Raw genomic sequence first — 13,891 nt, 5'->3', positions numbered from 1 at the left:
CTGACAAAGTCTTAACAGATAGCACGCACCCGCCCGCTTCTTACGGGATCCCTTTTATTTATGAAGCTACTATACTCCGGCTTTTCCTGAAATTTTCATCTCGAGGCATTCCTTGCCTCCTTCTAGGCCCTTTGGGGTATATGTGGATAGGTCCCTGTTTCGCATCGTTCCAGGCATGTTCGATAATGTTACGTGTTCGATGGTGGCATCAAACCTCACTGAAATCGAAACGTTGCCCATCGAAACGTTGTCTCGCTGCAGCCACTGGAACTGGCTGTGCTCGCTCCGCAGCTGCTCGGTCTACGTTTCGCGTTGTGGGGAACTTTGGGGATGCACATTGTCTCGCTGCAGCAGCTCGCTTCGCACGTTTCGCTGCGTTGCGACGGTCTCGTACGTCGTCGCCAGTGAACTGACGTCTCCGGCCGCGCTCTGTTGTCTCGACGAAAGTCGAATCGCTCGACGCGAGCGATTCAACCATAGAATTTCAACTTCGATCGGACGATGGAGACTCCACAGCACCGACAGTGGCGCCACTTAGTGTTCCTGTATATGCTCCCCCAGGGAGCGGAGTTGCGCATAACTTCTCCGGCGCCGTTCGCACCGCTATTCGGCGAGCGCTATCACGTGGAGCAGAATGACGTCAAATGTGCAACTGCGCCGCTGCGAAGCCAACTTTTCGGGCGTCATGTCGACTCTTCGTTTTCGTCAGTGCCATCGACATTGCAATCAGCGGACTATCGAGTGTTGTTGCATTCACTGGCTCTGGCCTGTGGGTACGGTATTCCACGATAAAAGTCAAGGACCTTGTTGAAGTGATACGAAACACATCATATTGACACTTGTATTCCAGTATGACGGGGTGCAGTGCACCAAACTGCACAAACCACGCGGAAGGTGGCAATCTTTACCACTGCTTTGCCACGCGGTGTTGCGCGGACGGACAGACTTGCACCGGCGACTGGTGTGGCCACTGCGTATCAGCCGAGACCGGCCGGCTCCGAAAGGGATCAGGATATGTGAGACGCGTTCGCCTTGTTTGCACTAAAGCAACATTTGTCTCGAGTAACACCCCTGTTGACGCTGAGATGCGTACGGGTGGCATGAAAGGTTGATTGCTTGTATGATTCTTGGCGTATATGTGAAGCGCGACACGGACTCGGGACAAACAATGAACGACACGTCTGTGTCGCGCTGCACATATACGCCAAGAATGTTAACTTACCAACTAGCCCAATTCCCTGTATTGCTTGTGCGATTGTTCTGACTGTGCGACTCTAGAACAGCGTTTTCAAAGCAGAGTAAATACTAGTGGATGCAATTTGACCGCTGCAACGTAGTTTTTCTCTCCTCTGTTCTCTTTTCAATTTGTCAGTGTTCTCATTTTTTATGTAACATTGATTTAGGTGCTACTGTTCATTATTTTGTAGTAAGCGAAAGTAAGCGCTCCCTCTTATGAAACAGCTGTGACATCTTCTTTGTTGGATCGGCTTTAGCCGACGTGAGGAATGTAAATTATGAGTGTATGTTTAATAAGCACTGTGTTATAGTAAATTGACCCGAGTAGTCTGAAAATATCAAGAAAAATGTTTTGTCATACTAGTCTGCAATGTGTTAATAATTACTTTGCAAGTTTTACATCGATCTTGACGTGGCTAGTGCAATAAAAATAACCTGTTGTTTTTCTTACTACCTATTGTTACCTTTCCAATTGCTTTGAATACTGCCCCACAAGTATCCGAGAACCAGCACTTTTGCCCTTCTGCCGGCAGCCGTTGGTCATCCATTCCCTTGTACGAAATAAATTTGATCTAGACGCTCGTTCATCTTGAATCTTTTTCCACTACGAAGCTGCTACGAAGCATCTGGTTGAATGTGGTATGAACGAATCGTAAATATAAGCTTTGCGTAAAGCGTGCGCATGTGAACATTTAAAATGCGCTTAAATCTACGTGTCGGCACCGCACATATCGAGAACGTGTAGCTGCTGTGAACAAAGGTTAGTGATAAATGACGCTCTGTTAACTGTCCCTGGCCTAACTACAGGCACAATAGTTCTCTTGGCAACGATCATTAATCGGCTGGTTTTGCCAGCCAAAATGCGCTCACATAATTGTCCACCTTACGTGTGGGAAGTTTTCTTTAAACATGTTTTAAAACATTTCTTTCCTTCCAGCCTCGGTGGGAAAACTTCACATGCATGCTTTAAAACATTGCACCGCTTTTTGTTGCAAGTTACAGCACATTTTTACGTGAACTTTCGAGCTGTTCGATTCACGGGCGTAGTCAGGATTTGATTTCGCGGGATCGAGGGTGGTCCTACCCCCTATATGTAAGGTGCGTGTGTTTGTATACGTATGTATATATGTACATACAAACAAAATTTCAGGGGGTGAGAACCCTATGCCATTCCTGCTACGCCAATGATTCGAGCGCAACCTACATTGAAAAGTGCCACCTTTCTCAGCGCTTCGGAGCAATTGGCGCATGTAGCTCGCGGACCAGCAGACAAAAATGCAGATGGAACACCGCGCGGCAATTCCCTCCTGCGCGCGCGAGGATTGGTTTCACCGCATAGCTAGAACATACTGGCGGACCTACGCGCAACTCTGCTCCCTGCGGGAGCACTTACAGTGACACTAGCGTCACTCATGTTATAGCGCCATCTAGTGAATCACCCGCCAGGCATAGCCTAACCCGTGCACAGCCTCGAAGATATTCACCACTGTCGGCTGTTGCAACGGAGGCGCAATGCAACGGTGGCGCAGCAGTTAGCGCGCTCGGCTACGGAGTGGTAGCAGTCGTAGAGTTTCCTACAATATACTAGAGGGAACTTTGGCGCTGTAATCGCCGAGCCACTGTGGGAATGATAGGAAGTACATGTATTTGTCTGATTTTCGTGCTTGTGGATTCAGACGTTCTTGTGGGTTCGTTTATTACGCTTTGTATGCCTTCATTGTCATAAAATTCGGAGCACTCTATACTTTTTAAGTGCAAAATAGGCTGCGAACACGCACAAACACTACTAATTGCAACAGTTCAGCTTGTCGAGCCAGTTTCAGTCAACAATGCAATCGTCTCTCAGAGGCAGGGCACCCGAGACAGTTGTTAATTTCTGTAGCCTAAATAGTTCGCAAGGCCATAAGGCCTACCCGTAATGTTGTACGCCCCGCTCAAAAATAAGAAGCAGAGTTTACGGTAACCCCTTATATTTATAGGGTATCGCGCAATTTAAAGAATATATCCCAACGTGGTTGACGTAAAAGTGCTGTTCTCTGCTCCCGATGAACTCGCAAAGCTGTGCAAAATGACGTACGCTAAAAACAGGGAGATGAAATTGTGCAACACACAACATCGCACCAATTACGTAGCGTGAAATGAAGGCATAGACTACAGTATACCACCATCGTGTAAACATTTGTACATAGGACAATCAGGTCGGCGCACTAATGACAGGCTGCGTGAGCCTGCGAATAATGTTAAAAATAACGCAGGTGGCTGGTAAGCCATTCATTGCAGAGATTGCAGATGCAAACACAGGTTCGACCAGTGCACAATATTAGCTAGAAGCAAAAAATGAAATGACTCGCGTGATAATAGAAGCACATAATATTTATAAATAATGCGATAAATTAGGATATAAATTAGGAGTGAGGCATGCGTGCGTAAAACTTTATTAGCAACAGAGATCACAAGGTCATTAAGCGGCCACGAGACCACAGGCCCTGGCGGCCTCTTCAGTTCGCTGGATGACCAGATGTTGGTCTAGGTCCGAGCTGAGCAGAGCAGCCTCCCAGTCCTTGGTATTTAAATTTGCGAGCCTTCATGGCGGGGTGTTGGCCGGGCAGGCCCATATTATATGATTGATGTCCGCTTGTCTGTCATGGTAACAGGGGCAGACTTCAGAGTATTCCCCAAAATAAATTCTGGAATGTAGCTTTAAGTTGGCGAAGGCACCTGTTTGCAATCTCCGCCACGTGACTTCCGGTCGCTTACTTAGCGATTCGTGCCTGCAGGGTTTCTGCTCAGGTGATAGTGGGTGGTGATCTCCTGGAAAAAAACCACCCGATCCCTCCCCGATGCCAAGTCATCGGGGCCAAAAGCGCGGTCGGTAAAACCTCGCGCTCAGTAATGTGGAAAGTTGGGCTAGTTGGTGATTAATCATCATACCTTGCTGCTGAAGCAGCGCACTGACTCGTCAACAATGAAGACACAGCGAGCAGCGAGTGTCTTGTGTGTCTTCACTGTGTCCGTGTCAGTGCGCTGCTTCACCAGCAAGGTATGATGAAGAAAAAATTTCGCGCGATGGAGTGAGCTACTTCGTTCCCGGGCAATGAGGAATGCGCCGGTGCCCAGATAATCATGACGGGGCGCCGAGATTAGTTTTGTTTCAGGATGTTATAAGGCTCGCGGGGGATACGCCCCTTATAGAAATTGCGAACAGCTAACTTGGAGTCGCTGATTGTAATCCTGCAGTTGGAAGAGGCGAATGCCAGAGAGATGGCTGCCTCCTCCACACACGCAATGTTGTGGATATTAATCGTGCCTCCGGATGTGATAACGCCTCTGCAGTCTACCACGGCCATGGCATGGGCACTACGGCGTCAATTGCACTGTCAGCAAAAGAGAGAGCTTTTTTGATTGGATGGACACGTGCGTGAAGATATGCGCTTTGTTGTGGCAAGTGTATAAAATGGTCACGTTCTGTCAGAAAAAAAAATTGTTGTAAGTTGGCGCCTTGTGTGTCCTATCGTTCTTTCTTGTGTCCGTGTCTTTTATGCGCAACTCTGTAAACACTTATGACATACCAACAGGCCCAAATAGATACCTTAGTCTGTATACGTTTATGTGTAGGCACTCAGTGTCATGAAAGTTTCCTCGCGTTTTGTCTCTGTGTGTTCATGTGGGTACAGGACTGGACATTCTGGAGTGTTCTAGCCTTTGGCGTTCTTTCTTCTTATCATACTACACTTGATATTACGCTTGTTAGTAATATGTGAAAAGGAGTAGCCGTTGCCATTATAGGGGGACTACATTTCCTTATTCACAATTCAATAAAGAAAGAACGTTTTCTAACTGAGCTAACAAACGGTAATGTTAAAAACTAATTCTCTTACGCCTAGGACATGCCCAATCGTTATAACATTTTTAATTTTTTAGCGTGTTGTCAATTCATTTGCCATCTAACAGAAAAGTAAATACAGCACTTTGCGCTGTTCATAACACTACCGACTATCTTCATTGTACTAGTTTGTTGGTTTATATATTTTTCTTCTTTTCATTGCATGCAGTTACGCTGATTCGTTCGCTTTGAATGTGTTTTGTAATACCACAACTTGACTTCCAGGGAAAACAAGGGGAATGCGGGAGATGGAAATTCAAGACGATGAGCAAAATGTGAGCAAGGTGAATGCAGGAGCCAACGTTTCGAGAAGTGGACTTGTCTTCTTCAAGGTCTTGAAGAAGACAAGTCCACTTGTCGGAACGTTGGCTCCTGCATTCACCTTGTTCACGTTTTGCTCATCACAACTTGACTTGACACTTTACAATACCAGCAATTTGATGGCGCTACAACTTGACCGGCCCCGCCGTAATGCTACAACTTCAGACATTGCAGTAGCAGCAGTTTCCTATGTGTGGGCTCTCCGAGCTCCCACCTTAATTTTGTTCGAGAGAACGCTACTAGACCTAGTTTAGGAGGATATTTCGTTGGGCTAGCTTGTCTTGCGTTAGGAATTAAGTAGCCTTAGCGCAAAGAATAAATGGATGCATAAAAAGAGAAAACAGAATCGCATGGTTGACTCTATTGAACCTAGTTGATTCTAATATTGCGTAGAAAACTTGTCTCTGTTGCTTTCTCTGTAAGCACATTTCGTGCCTCAAGAAGGACCCGAGGCATTTAACGGTCGCCTGTGTTAAGTGGGTACCGTATTTCTTACACAATACACACATCGAGAGCTTTGAGGAGCTTTTCTCTTGTGCAACGACGAAAAAAACACCGACAATATAGGTTCTCAGGCAAGAAATCCGGTGACTGCGGCGCAGTTTTCGCACCACCAAAACATTCGCGCTACCTTGGGAACCCTATCAGCTGTACAAAGTGCAACGCAAGCGCTATCAATGACCTCCTGCGCAGTATCACCCCCGATAAGGAGAACTGTTCGGTTTTTTTTTTTTTTACGTCAGTAGGGCAACACCTCATGTGTCATATGTTGTGTTCTTATCTCACATTGAGTCAGATATTTCCACTGACGGAGGAGCCTTTCTCGTGCGCTGATACGTGCATTGCTATACTCAGCATGCGGACGCGTTCCCACCCACGAAATGATAAGAGTGCATATAAAACGAAATTTTTGCCGAGATCTGCTACGTTCTTCTCCGAACTTCAGCCTCCGCAGGTAAGTGCACATTGGGCTTTCTTCCCCAGACGAACGCTCAATGCGTACGTCACACAGTTTTTCTCAGCTTATAAAATCATTCCGTTGAGTGATGTCCTTGCTTACAGATTTACTTGCTAGTTTTTTTTTTTTTTAAATAGGTAGAAACATTCAGCTCTTTACTGCTCGGCTGATAGGCATGTCGCAGAATCAGAGCATGCTGAATATTTCATCGCGCACCCACGTTCTTGCCGTATGCAGTATTGACAAAAAGCAATTGCTATGCTTGTGTCACAAGAGTGTAGTTGAAATAGCTGTTGTGGCTACGCTTACTTCTGTAGTGACACCCTACAGCTGCATTGAAATCACAGCACCGCTGACCAGCGAATGCTTTCCCTTAAAGTTTTACCGCTGGATATTTACATTAGTCGCGCATGTTAACTTTTTCATATGAGTTACCGCTTCACCATAAAATCAAGTCAAGTACATTATATAACTATGTACACGTTATAATACTGCGTCATGGGACCTCTGCTGACACTATTTATGTTAGAAAGTTGGTTAACTATAAGAATATTTTTGGCGCTGGTGCACCCAGTGGCTCATATATTTCATCGACTTCTAAACAATAAGTGAAATATGCGCGGTTGTCTTCTTTTCTCGTACCTTTAAACACTGCGTGTATAAGTATTCACTTCTCGCGCAGGTACCGGTCTAAACGCGACTTCCAAAATGCGGTTCTTCTCCGTCCTGTTTCTGCTTGGACTGCTGGTTGGTGAGTTCGACTCGTGTGCTAGACGGGCTATGTTGCTAACACTGCGTGGCGCGCACGGGTGTAGACCGGGCCACAGTGCCTAGTACATGCGATTTTGTGCGCGTCGAAATATTAGAACATTGCTAGATTTATAACGGTCCGGTATCTGTTATATTCGCCGTGCACCTTAAGTAAGCTAAATATTGCCAACTTTATAGTGTTCTTTCCTTCGTTCACGTCACATACCTATAGTTAACCCGCCGCTGCGAAACAGCGCCATTCTCTTGAGTCACTACACCCACACTGTATTACGAGAACGCCACTGCTTTGCATCCTCAGAGTGACAGGCGCTGTGGAGGCCGAGCAGACGTGCGGTGATCTCGCGACCCTCGGCAGCCTGCGTACTATTACCTTTATTAGGCGCGTTAGAATCCCTTCCTCAACTTGATGTTATTCGGACGCTCAATTAGCTGACTAACGAATTTACTATTTGTACACACTTTCTTCGGTTGGCTGGCACTTATGAAACATGCATGTTATGCGTGCAGCATTGCTGACTCTAGCCTCCGCCACCGAAGATGAAAGCACGGAGCCGCACCTTCGAGTCCGTAAGTATATCCTAACGGTCATTTCCATGGCAACTACAAGTTATCGGGTTGAGTCGGAAGTCGGGTTGAGACGGGTCTTTCCGAGAGCATTTATGCTAACTCATTTCTGGTTCGTCGACATCTTAGTGACACTGGGCGCCGAGGCGATAGATCCGGCAGAGCTTACGATCAGAGCGCCAGGATCATGAGCGCTGGCCTTCAACCCTGAACCCGACCACCTTGCCGATCTGGGTCAGAATGAATCGACCTGTACAAAGCAGACGGGTTCACCAAATGCGACACGGCGCTCGCTCAGCCCCTGTAAGCGATTTACGTTCATAGGAGTCAGATAGCTAAATATCGCTTTACCATGCCAAGTCGACCCACTGCTGTCGGGTTCACCCAGAATACTAACGCCGGATTTCAAGTACAAATTGTTCCAGTCAGTCATATTAGACCTGAGCACTATGTCGATTCGATTGCCAACCACATCACTGGCCTTCTCATGGGGATCTTTCTTTTTTTTTTTTTTGCGAGAACGTTAACTTAGGGGGGGGGGGGGGGTGCATGCTCAGAAATCTCAGGTGGTAAAAATTATTCCGGGGCTTTCCAATGTAGGTTCCTTCAAGAGCTCGCTCTGCAATTTGAAGACATGCATTTATATCAATTCAAGTCACACTTGCACTAGTTGTAGTGGGGTGCTCGGAGTTGGCAGTACTTCGACCCGTGCATTCCTTCACTATCACTATGAAAAATGTTCTTCTTACTACCTTTTCGCAATGCTAGCAACATTATGGTTTTGCCATATTCGATCTATAAACAACCTAATTACCGGCATACTTAATATACACCGCTGCTTTCTTCAAATTCAGATAAATTACTAAGAAGTGCATGAAAATTGCCCTAGTATGTTGAAGGCTGGCTATTAGAATCAAGCGACTCATTGATAATCATAATTTTTCGTGTTTTTTTATTCATGGTAGCCTTAGTCCATCATATTCACATGTAGTGCAATGTTTCAACAATCGGGATGAGTAAAGCACGCTTTGCAACCAATATGTGGAATGTGTCACAAATGAAGTTCCCTTGTTATTGAGCATGCGATTGGTGTACACTCTAAGAGCCCTCCAGTTCAGCTTTCTGCAACAGGTAAACCAAGAGAAAGAGCGAGAAGCAAGGAAAGGCATGGTGGTTAAGCAGACGCACATCCAGTTTGTTACCCTGCACTGGGAAAATGGAATAATGGGGCGAAAAGAGAGAAAGAAGGGAAGAGAGAGAGCACTAATTGCGAGCACAATTCAAGGGGCAAACCAAGTCTTTAATAAGTCGCACAGACCCGTTGACTTTGAATATAGCAGCAACGGCCTCGTTGCTTTCTATGCCAGCCATCTTGCCTTCTGAAAACGGTGAAACAAAACTCAAAGTCACATCAGCAACTCCGAGATAAAGAAAGGCCCTTACACCGTGACTCTGGGGTCTCATTTCAGAAAGCCCACGCTCCCGAGCACCCCATACGTTGGATAAATAGACGCGCAAAGTGTCCATCAATCGCGTCCCGCACTAAAATATAAAGCAGCGAACCTACCCGCATGATATCGCAACTGAAATTGCAATACCATCAAGGTGTCCAGGAGGTCTCGTTCAAATGTGCCCTGTAATCATGACCACCTCATTTCCAGGCCGTGGTTTCGGCTGCCCGATCAGTGACTTCTGCCACAAGCACTGCCTGAGCATCGGCCGCCGGGGAGGATACTGTGGAGGAAAGTGGAAGCTCACCTGCATCTGCTACAAGAGCTGAAGTGTTTCCGCTGTAAGGTTTCAATAAATCTTGCGCACGCAGTCTGCGCATACAGTGCAACTTTGTATTATGTCTCAAACGCATGAAAGACACCTTCACTCGTCCTGCTCAGCCATTCTCGCTTAAACTGCATCGAACAGATATCCATGACAATCGAGCGAGCAGTCTGAGTCCGGGAAAGGATTAGCAATCACGCAACATATATTTTATGTTGGACACGAGAGAGAGAGAGAGAGAGAGAGACAGAGAGAGAGAGAGATGCAAATGAGAGAAAGTCAGGGTGGTTAACCAGAGTTAGAGCCCCCGGTTTGCTACCCTGCACTAGGGGAAGGAAGAGGGGAAGTAAAGACGGAAAGAAGAGCGGGGACAAAAGAAAGGCGTGAAAAAAAAAAAAGAGGGGAATGGGATCTGTATAGTCTTTCTAACAGTCCACTGCCACGTAAAAAGGTCAACAAAGCCTTGGCCGACTTTCGGTGCGACAGCAGTTCATGTCGGCATTAGGCATTCCAAGACTGTCTGTTCTGAAAGTGGCCTGTCGTCAAGGCGTTCCGACACGGTCGCTAGCGATAGCCGGCGCGTGCTCTCTCGAGGACAGTGGAAAAGTACGTGCTCTATAGTCGCCTCGCCGCCGCAGTGACTCCGAACCGCGCTCGCGTCCATACCGACTCGGAAGGCAAGATATCTTGTGAAAGCGACATCAGGCCACAGTCGGTAAAGTACTGTTGTCTCGAGTCCAGAGTCCAGGTGGGGGTCGAATTCGAAGGGATGGGTCCAGTCGGTGCAGACGTGTGTGCTTCAAGCTTGGTGTGTTCAATAAATATCTTATGGCTATATTTGCAAGCGCAAGAATATGTTGTACACGACTGTTTTTTTTATGCGTACCAACCTCACTTTCGTTTAAACTCAGCGGCAGCAAGAACGTGCGTTAATTTGCCTCTTAATGTGCACAAATACTTTCGGTCGTGGATCGCAAGTGCAACCAAAATTTGTGCTTCAAACTCACAATTTCACAAAGTGTACCCTGCATAATAAGTGGTGAACGTTAACTAGAACACATTTGTCCTACTGAGACGGCGTACTCTTCTTAACGTGACCTCCTTTTAGTAGAACAATCACCGTATGCGATGCCTTTCGCCACTCAAGAATACAGAGGCACCGTAGTTACCACTTAAAACAGCTAATTTTCCGGAAAGATGAGTATTACGTTTCACCTGATTTGCTTTCGGAAACTGTTTCGATGATTCGTCTTAAGACGAACCAGCGATTCCTTTAGCTATGCGCAACAGTCGGTTTTATCACTTCTGTTTGTATAAATGGGAACTCAAGCAGGTGATGCCTGGTTTCTAGAACTCGACGCTGACGGCCTTAGACATCACGTCGAAAACATGCTGCATTTCTTGGGTCTGGTAAGTATAGGATGACTAACGACAGATGCTCATATTGTGAGCCCATGTTATGCATACATTGTTTCTCTTCCTTCCGAGGTGCCCAACAAGACGTTAGAAGGGGAGCTGAGGTGCTTCGTTTTCCGGGGCAATTACAAGAATTTTTACATTTGGGAACACAATGTCAGATTGAAGCCAAATGAAGTGACCAATTAACACTTGTCGATTGAAATGTATTAGGCTTACAACATCTGAAAAATAAGCAGCCTTAAACATAAACGTTTTGTTTTGCATTTTTTAGCCCATTAATGAGATCATCTGCGAACAGGGGAGCATCGCAATATGTGTGCGTTTTCAAGCATCGAGCAATATGCACTTAATTTCGCATTTGACCATAACGCTTGTGTCACGCTTGCAGCTTTCTTCAATCCATGTGCTTCTTCTTCAGCATGTTTATGGTACATTAGCACGTACGTCACTCAGAAATGTCCTTTTCTCCGCTATTAGAAAATTTGCGGTGCACCACTTCTCCCCACCGACGGAAGTAAATATTGTTGAGGTGACAACATCACGGTGGCTCTAGGAAGAAACGCTTATGTCGAGATAAAAACAGTGACCGGTCCGCCCAGGCCCAAGCGCCAGCTAAGTGTTTAACAAAGCTGCAAAAGTCGAAACTTAACTGATTTAACGGGAAAAAAAGACATTTACACCTTCTACGGCGCTTCTGCCGACAAAATTCATCAGCACTAACGAGCAAAATACTATCACGTGATTTACGTTTAGTCTGGCCACAAACACATTTTACGGTTAGTGTACAAATAATCAATCGGCGCGCACGCCACTAGACCATGCCGTCTACTGTCGAAGTGTCAGCCTCGTAGAAGAAATCAATGCCGTTTGTGCTATAAGCGTGCAGTGTGCGCCGAACTTTTCTTCCTCTATTCATCTTCAGGCCATGTCACTCGGTCATTTTCTCGATATTATTGACGTCTTACGCCACAAGACTGCACGCAAAGGTATGAATAACGCAGAGTTGAATGCCAAGCGCGTTATCTCAAACTGCACAGGGTTCACCAACCTGCAGGCAAATCTAGGTAATTGGGAGTTTGAATCCTGCCGCCTATATCGGTATGCGGCTGTCGCCACAGTACCAGCTGAGCCCACGCGATTATGGTTAGCCCTAGAACGTCATAGCCAATCAAACATTTCTGCAGTTCGCTGACTAATTTCCCCGCATATTTAAGACCAGGCTGAGCAAAGATCCAAAGCTGTCTTCCTGTCATAAGCGACGTACACTGTCCTTGGCGGTGGCCTGAACCGCAATTATTGCTTACCTGAACACTATCTATCAAAACAAGCGAAACTATTCATAATTGCTCTGCGTCGAAAAGAGAAAAAAGAAACTAGAACGTTCGGTTTGCAATATCTTAATGCGATTAGCATTTTTGTCAACTTTACCCACGTTAATGTTTGTCCGTTTGTATCTAGCCTCCTTTGCCCAATCACTCAAATTGTCCATTAGCTTGGGCCACTTGCTGTTGTCGGCTGCTGTGTCTGGCCTAGTCTACAACTTGGGTCAATGGGCATGGTGCCCGGACAGACAGCTTCGACACTGAGTACGTTATATTGACATGTGCCCAATCTTGGAAAATCCTCCGGAATGAATATGCCAAGGGGACGCGAGGGGTGTGTAGCCTCAGATGTACTACACCGATAGCGCCCCGTCCCCAACAGACTTCAACGTCGAGCGCGGGTGCTTGCTTGGTGGGTAGTTGTTGCAAACGACGCTGCAGCCAGGGTGCTATACTTGCAGACAGTTTTTCTTGGCTATGTAGCGAAGGCTACGGGGCGGAACTTTAGCACGTGCATGAGTACGCAATGTAGTCCGAGGAAATGTGGCACCCTTTTCTGTTTCGATTTCTTCGGTCTTGCGTATCTCCTTTATTTTATGTAAAGGCACACACATTCAACTCGGCATGAATTTCTGGAGCTAATTCATGTTTACACACATCCAATATGTATCGAGTGTCGGGACAGCGGGAAGCGCCCATGCGACCTCGGTAATGGTAACAATGCGCAACCTATACACCGACGTCGGTAGACCGGCGCTGCATAATTCAGCTCTTTCACTCGTTTGTAGGCGTCGACGTCTGCGATTTCCACATGCGTTCGCCTAGGCTCCGCGTAGAGTCTGCAAACACTTGTTTTGAGCGGTTCGGCAACCATTCGTTACTGAAGCTGGTCATGAGTCTCTCGGAACAGCTGGCAGGTGGAACAGCAAGCAACAGACACTCAACAGAAGGCATTGGCGTCATTTTTCCTTAGAGAAATGGGCAAAGCGTGCGACGGTCTCGCGTATGCGACAACTCGAAAGGGTAAACTATAAAATGAAATAAAATAAATGTAGCTAACTGAGGAATGTTACGTATCGTTCGAAGTTATCTGTCGCAGAAAACAAAACAATGAGGCCATCTATTTTCCCCCAAGAATACGTGAACAAATTTGCGCGACTACTTCTCATAGAGGTGCCACAGGCACGCTTTGGTTCCTTAGCTTTCGCTTCATAGTTTAGAAAAGCTGTTTTGCCAGTATAGAAATTGGGGGGGGGGGGGGGGGGTGTCGTTAAAGAGTTTCAATTCGGTTGCAGTGATCACAACAAGATATACTGTGTCGTGGTATCGTTCGTGGAAGCGAGATTGCCACTTCAAATCTGCTGACGTGCCTATAAGATGTCCTGAATGATGAAAAGCAAGGGGATGCGACATGAGGATACAGTGATCATCATAATAATCATCCCGACAAAATACTTATCATCCCCATTTACACACCTGTCATAATATTGCTAATGACTTTAGCGCTGACACTCATCTCTGCCGGATAGATGCGCCAGGAGTTTTTTTAGTATCATTATTATTTATTATTAGTGACTTGGAGTGACGTGACTTAATATGTCCCTTATAAGAACTATACGTCTTTCCTGTAGAAACTACGAA

General features: G+C 46.2%; 1 protein-coding gene across 1 annotated transcript; it reads left to right on the top strand.

The window, feature by feature from the left end:
• The first annotated feature begins 6,331 nt into the window (after positions 1-6,331).
• Positions 6,332-9,573, top strand: LOC142570901 (defensin-1-like). The gene is made up of 4 exons (XM_075679203.1): positions 6,332-6,395; positions 7,081-7,149; positions 7,677-7,736; positions 9,395-9,573. Exons 2-4 carry the CDS (start codon positions 7,107-7,109, stop codon positions 9,511-9,513), a joined length of 222 nt encoding a protein of 73 aa, XP_075535318.1. The 5' UTR covers positions 6,332-6,395; positions 7,081-7,106; the 3' UTR covers positions 9,514-9,573.
• Positions 9,574-13,891: the final 4,318 nt, after the last annotated feature.

This window comes from Dermacentor variabilis, chromosome 2 (assembly GCF_050947875.1).
Source record: "Dermacentor variabilis isolate Ectoservices chromosome 2, ASM5094787v1, whole genome shotgun sequence".
Taxonomy (NCBI): Eukaryota; Metazoa; Arthropoda; class Arachnida; order Ixodida; family Ixodidae; genus Dermacentor; species Dermacentor variabilis.
Note: the sequence above shows the minus strand (reverse complement) of the source record. Positions and strands in the feature narration are given on the sequence as shown.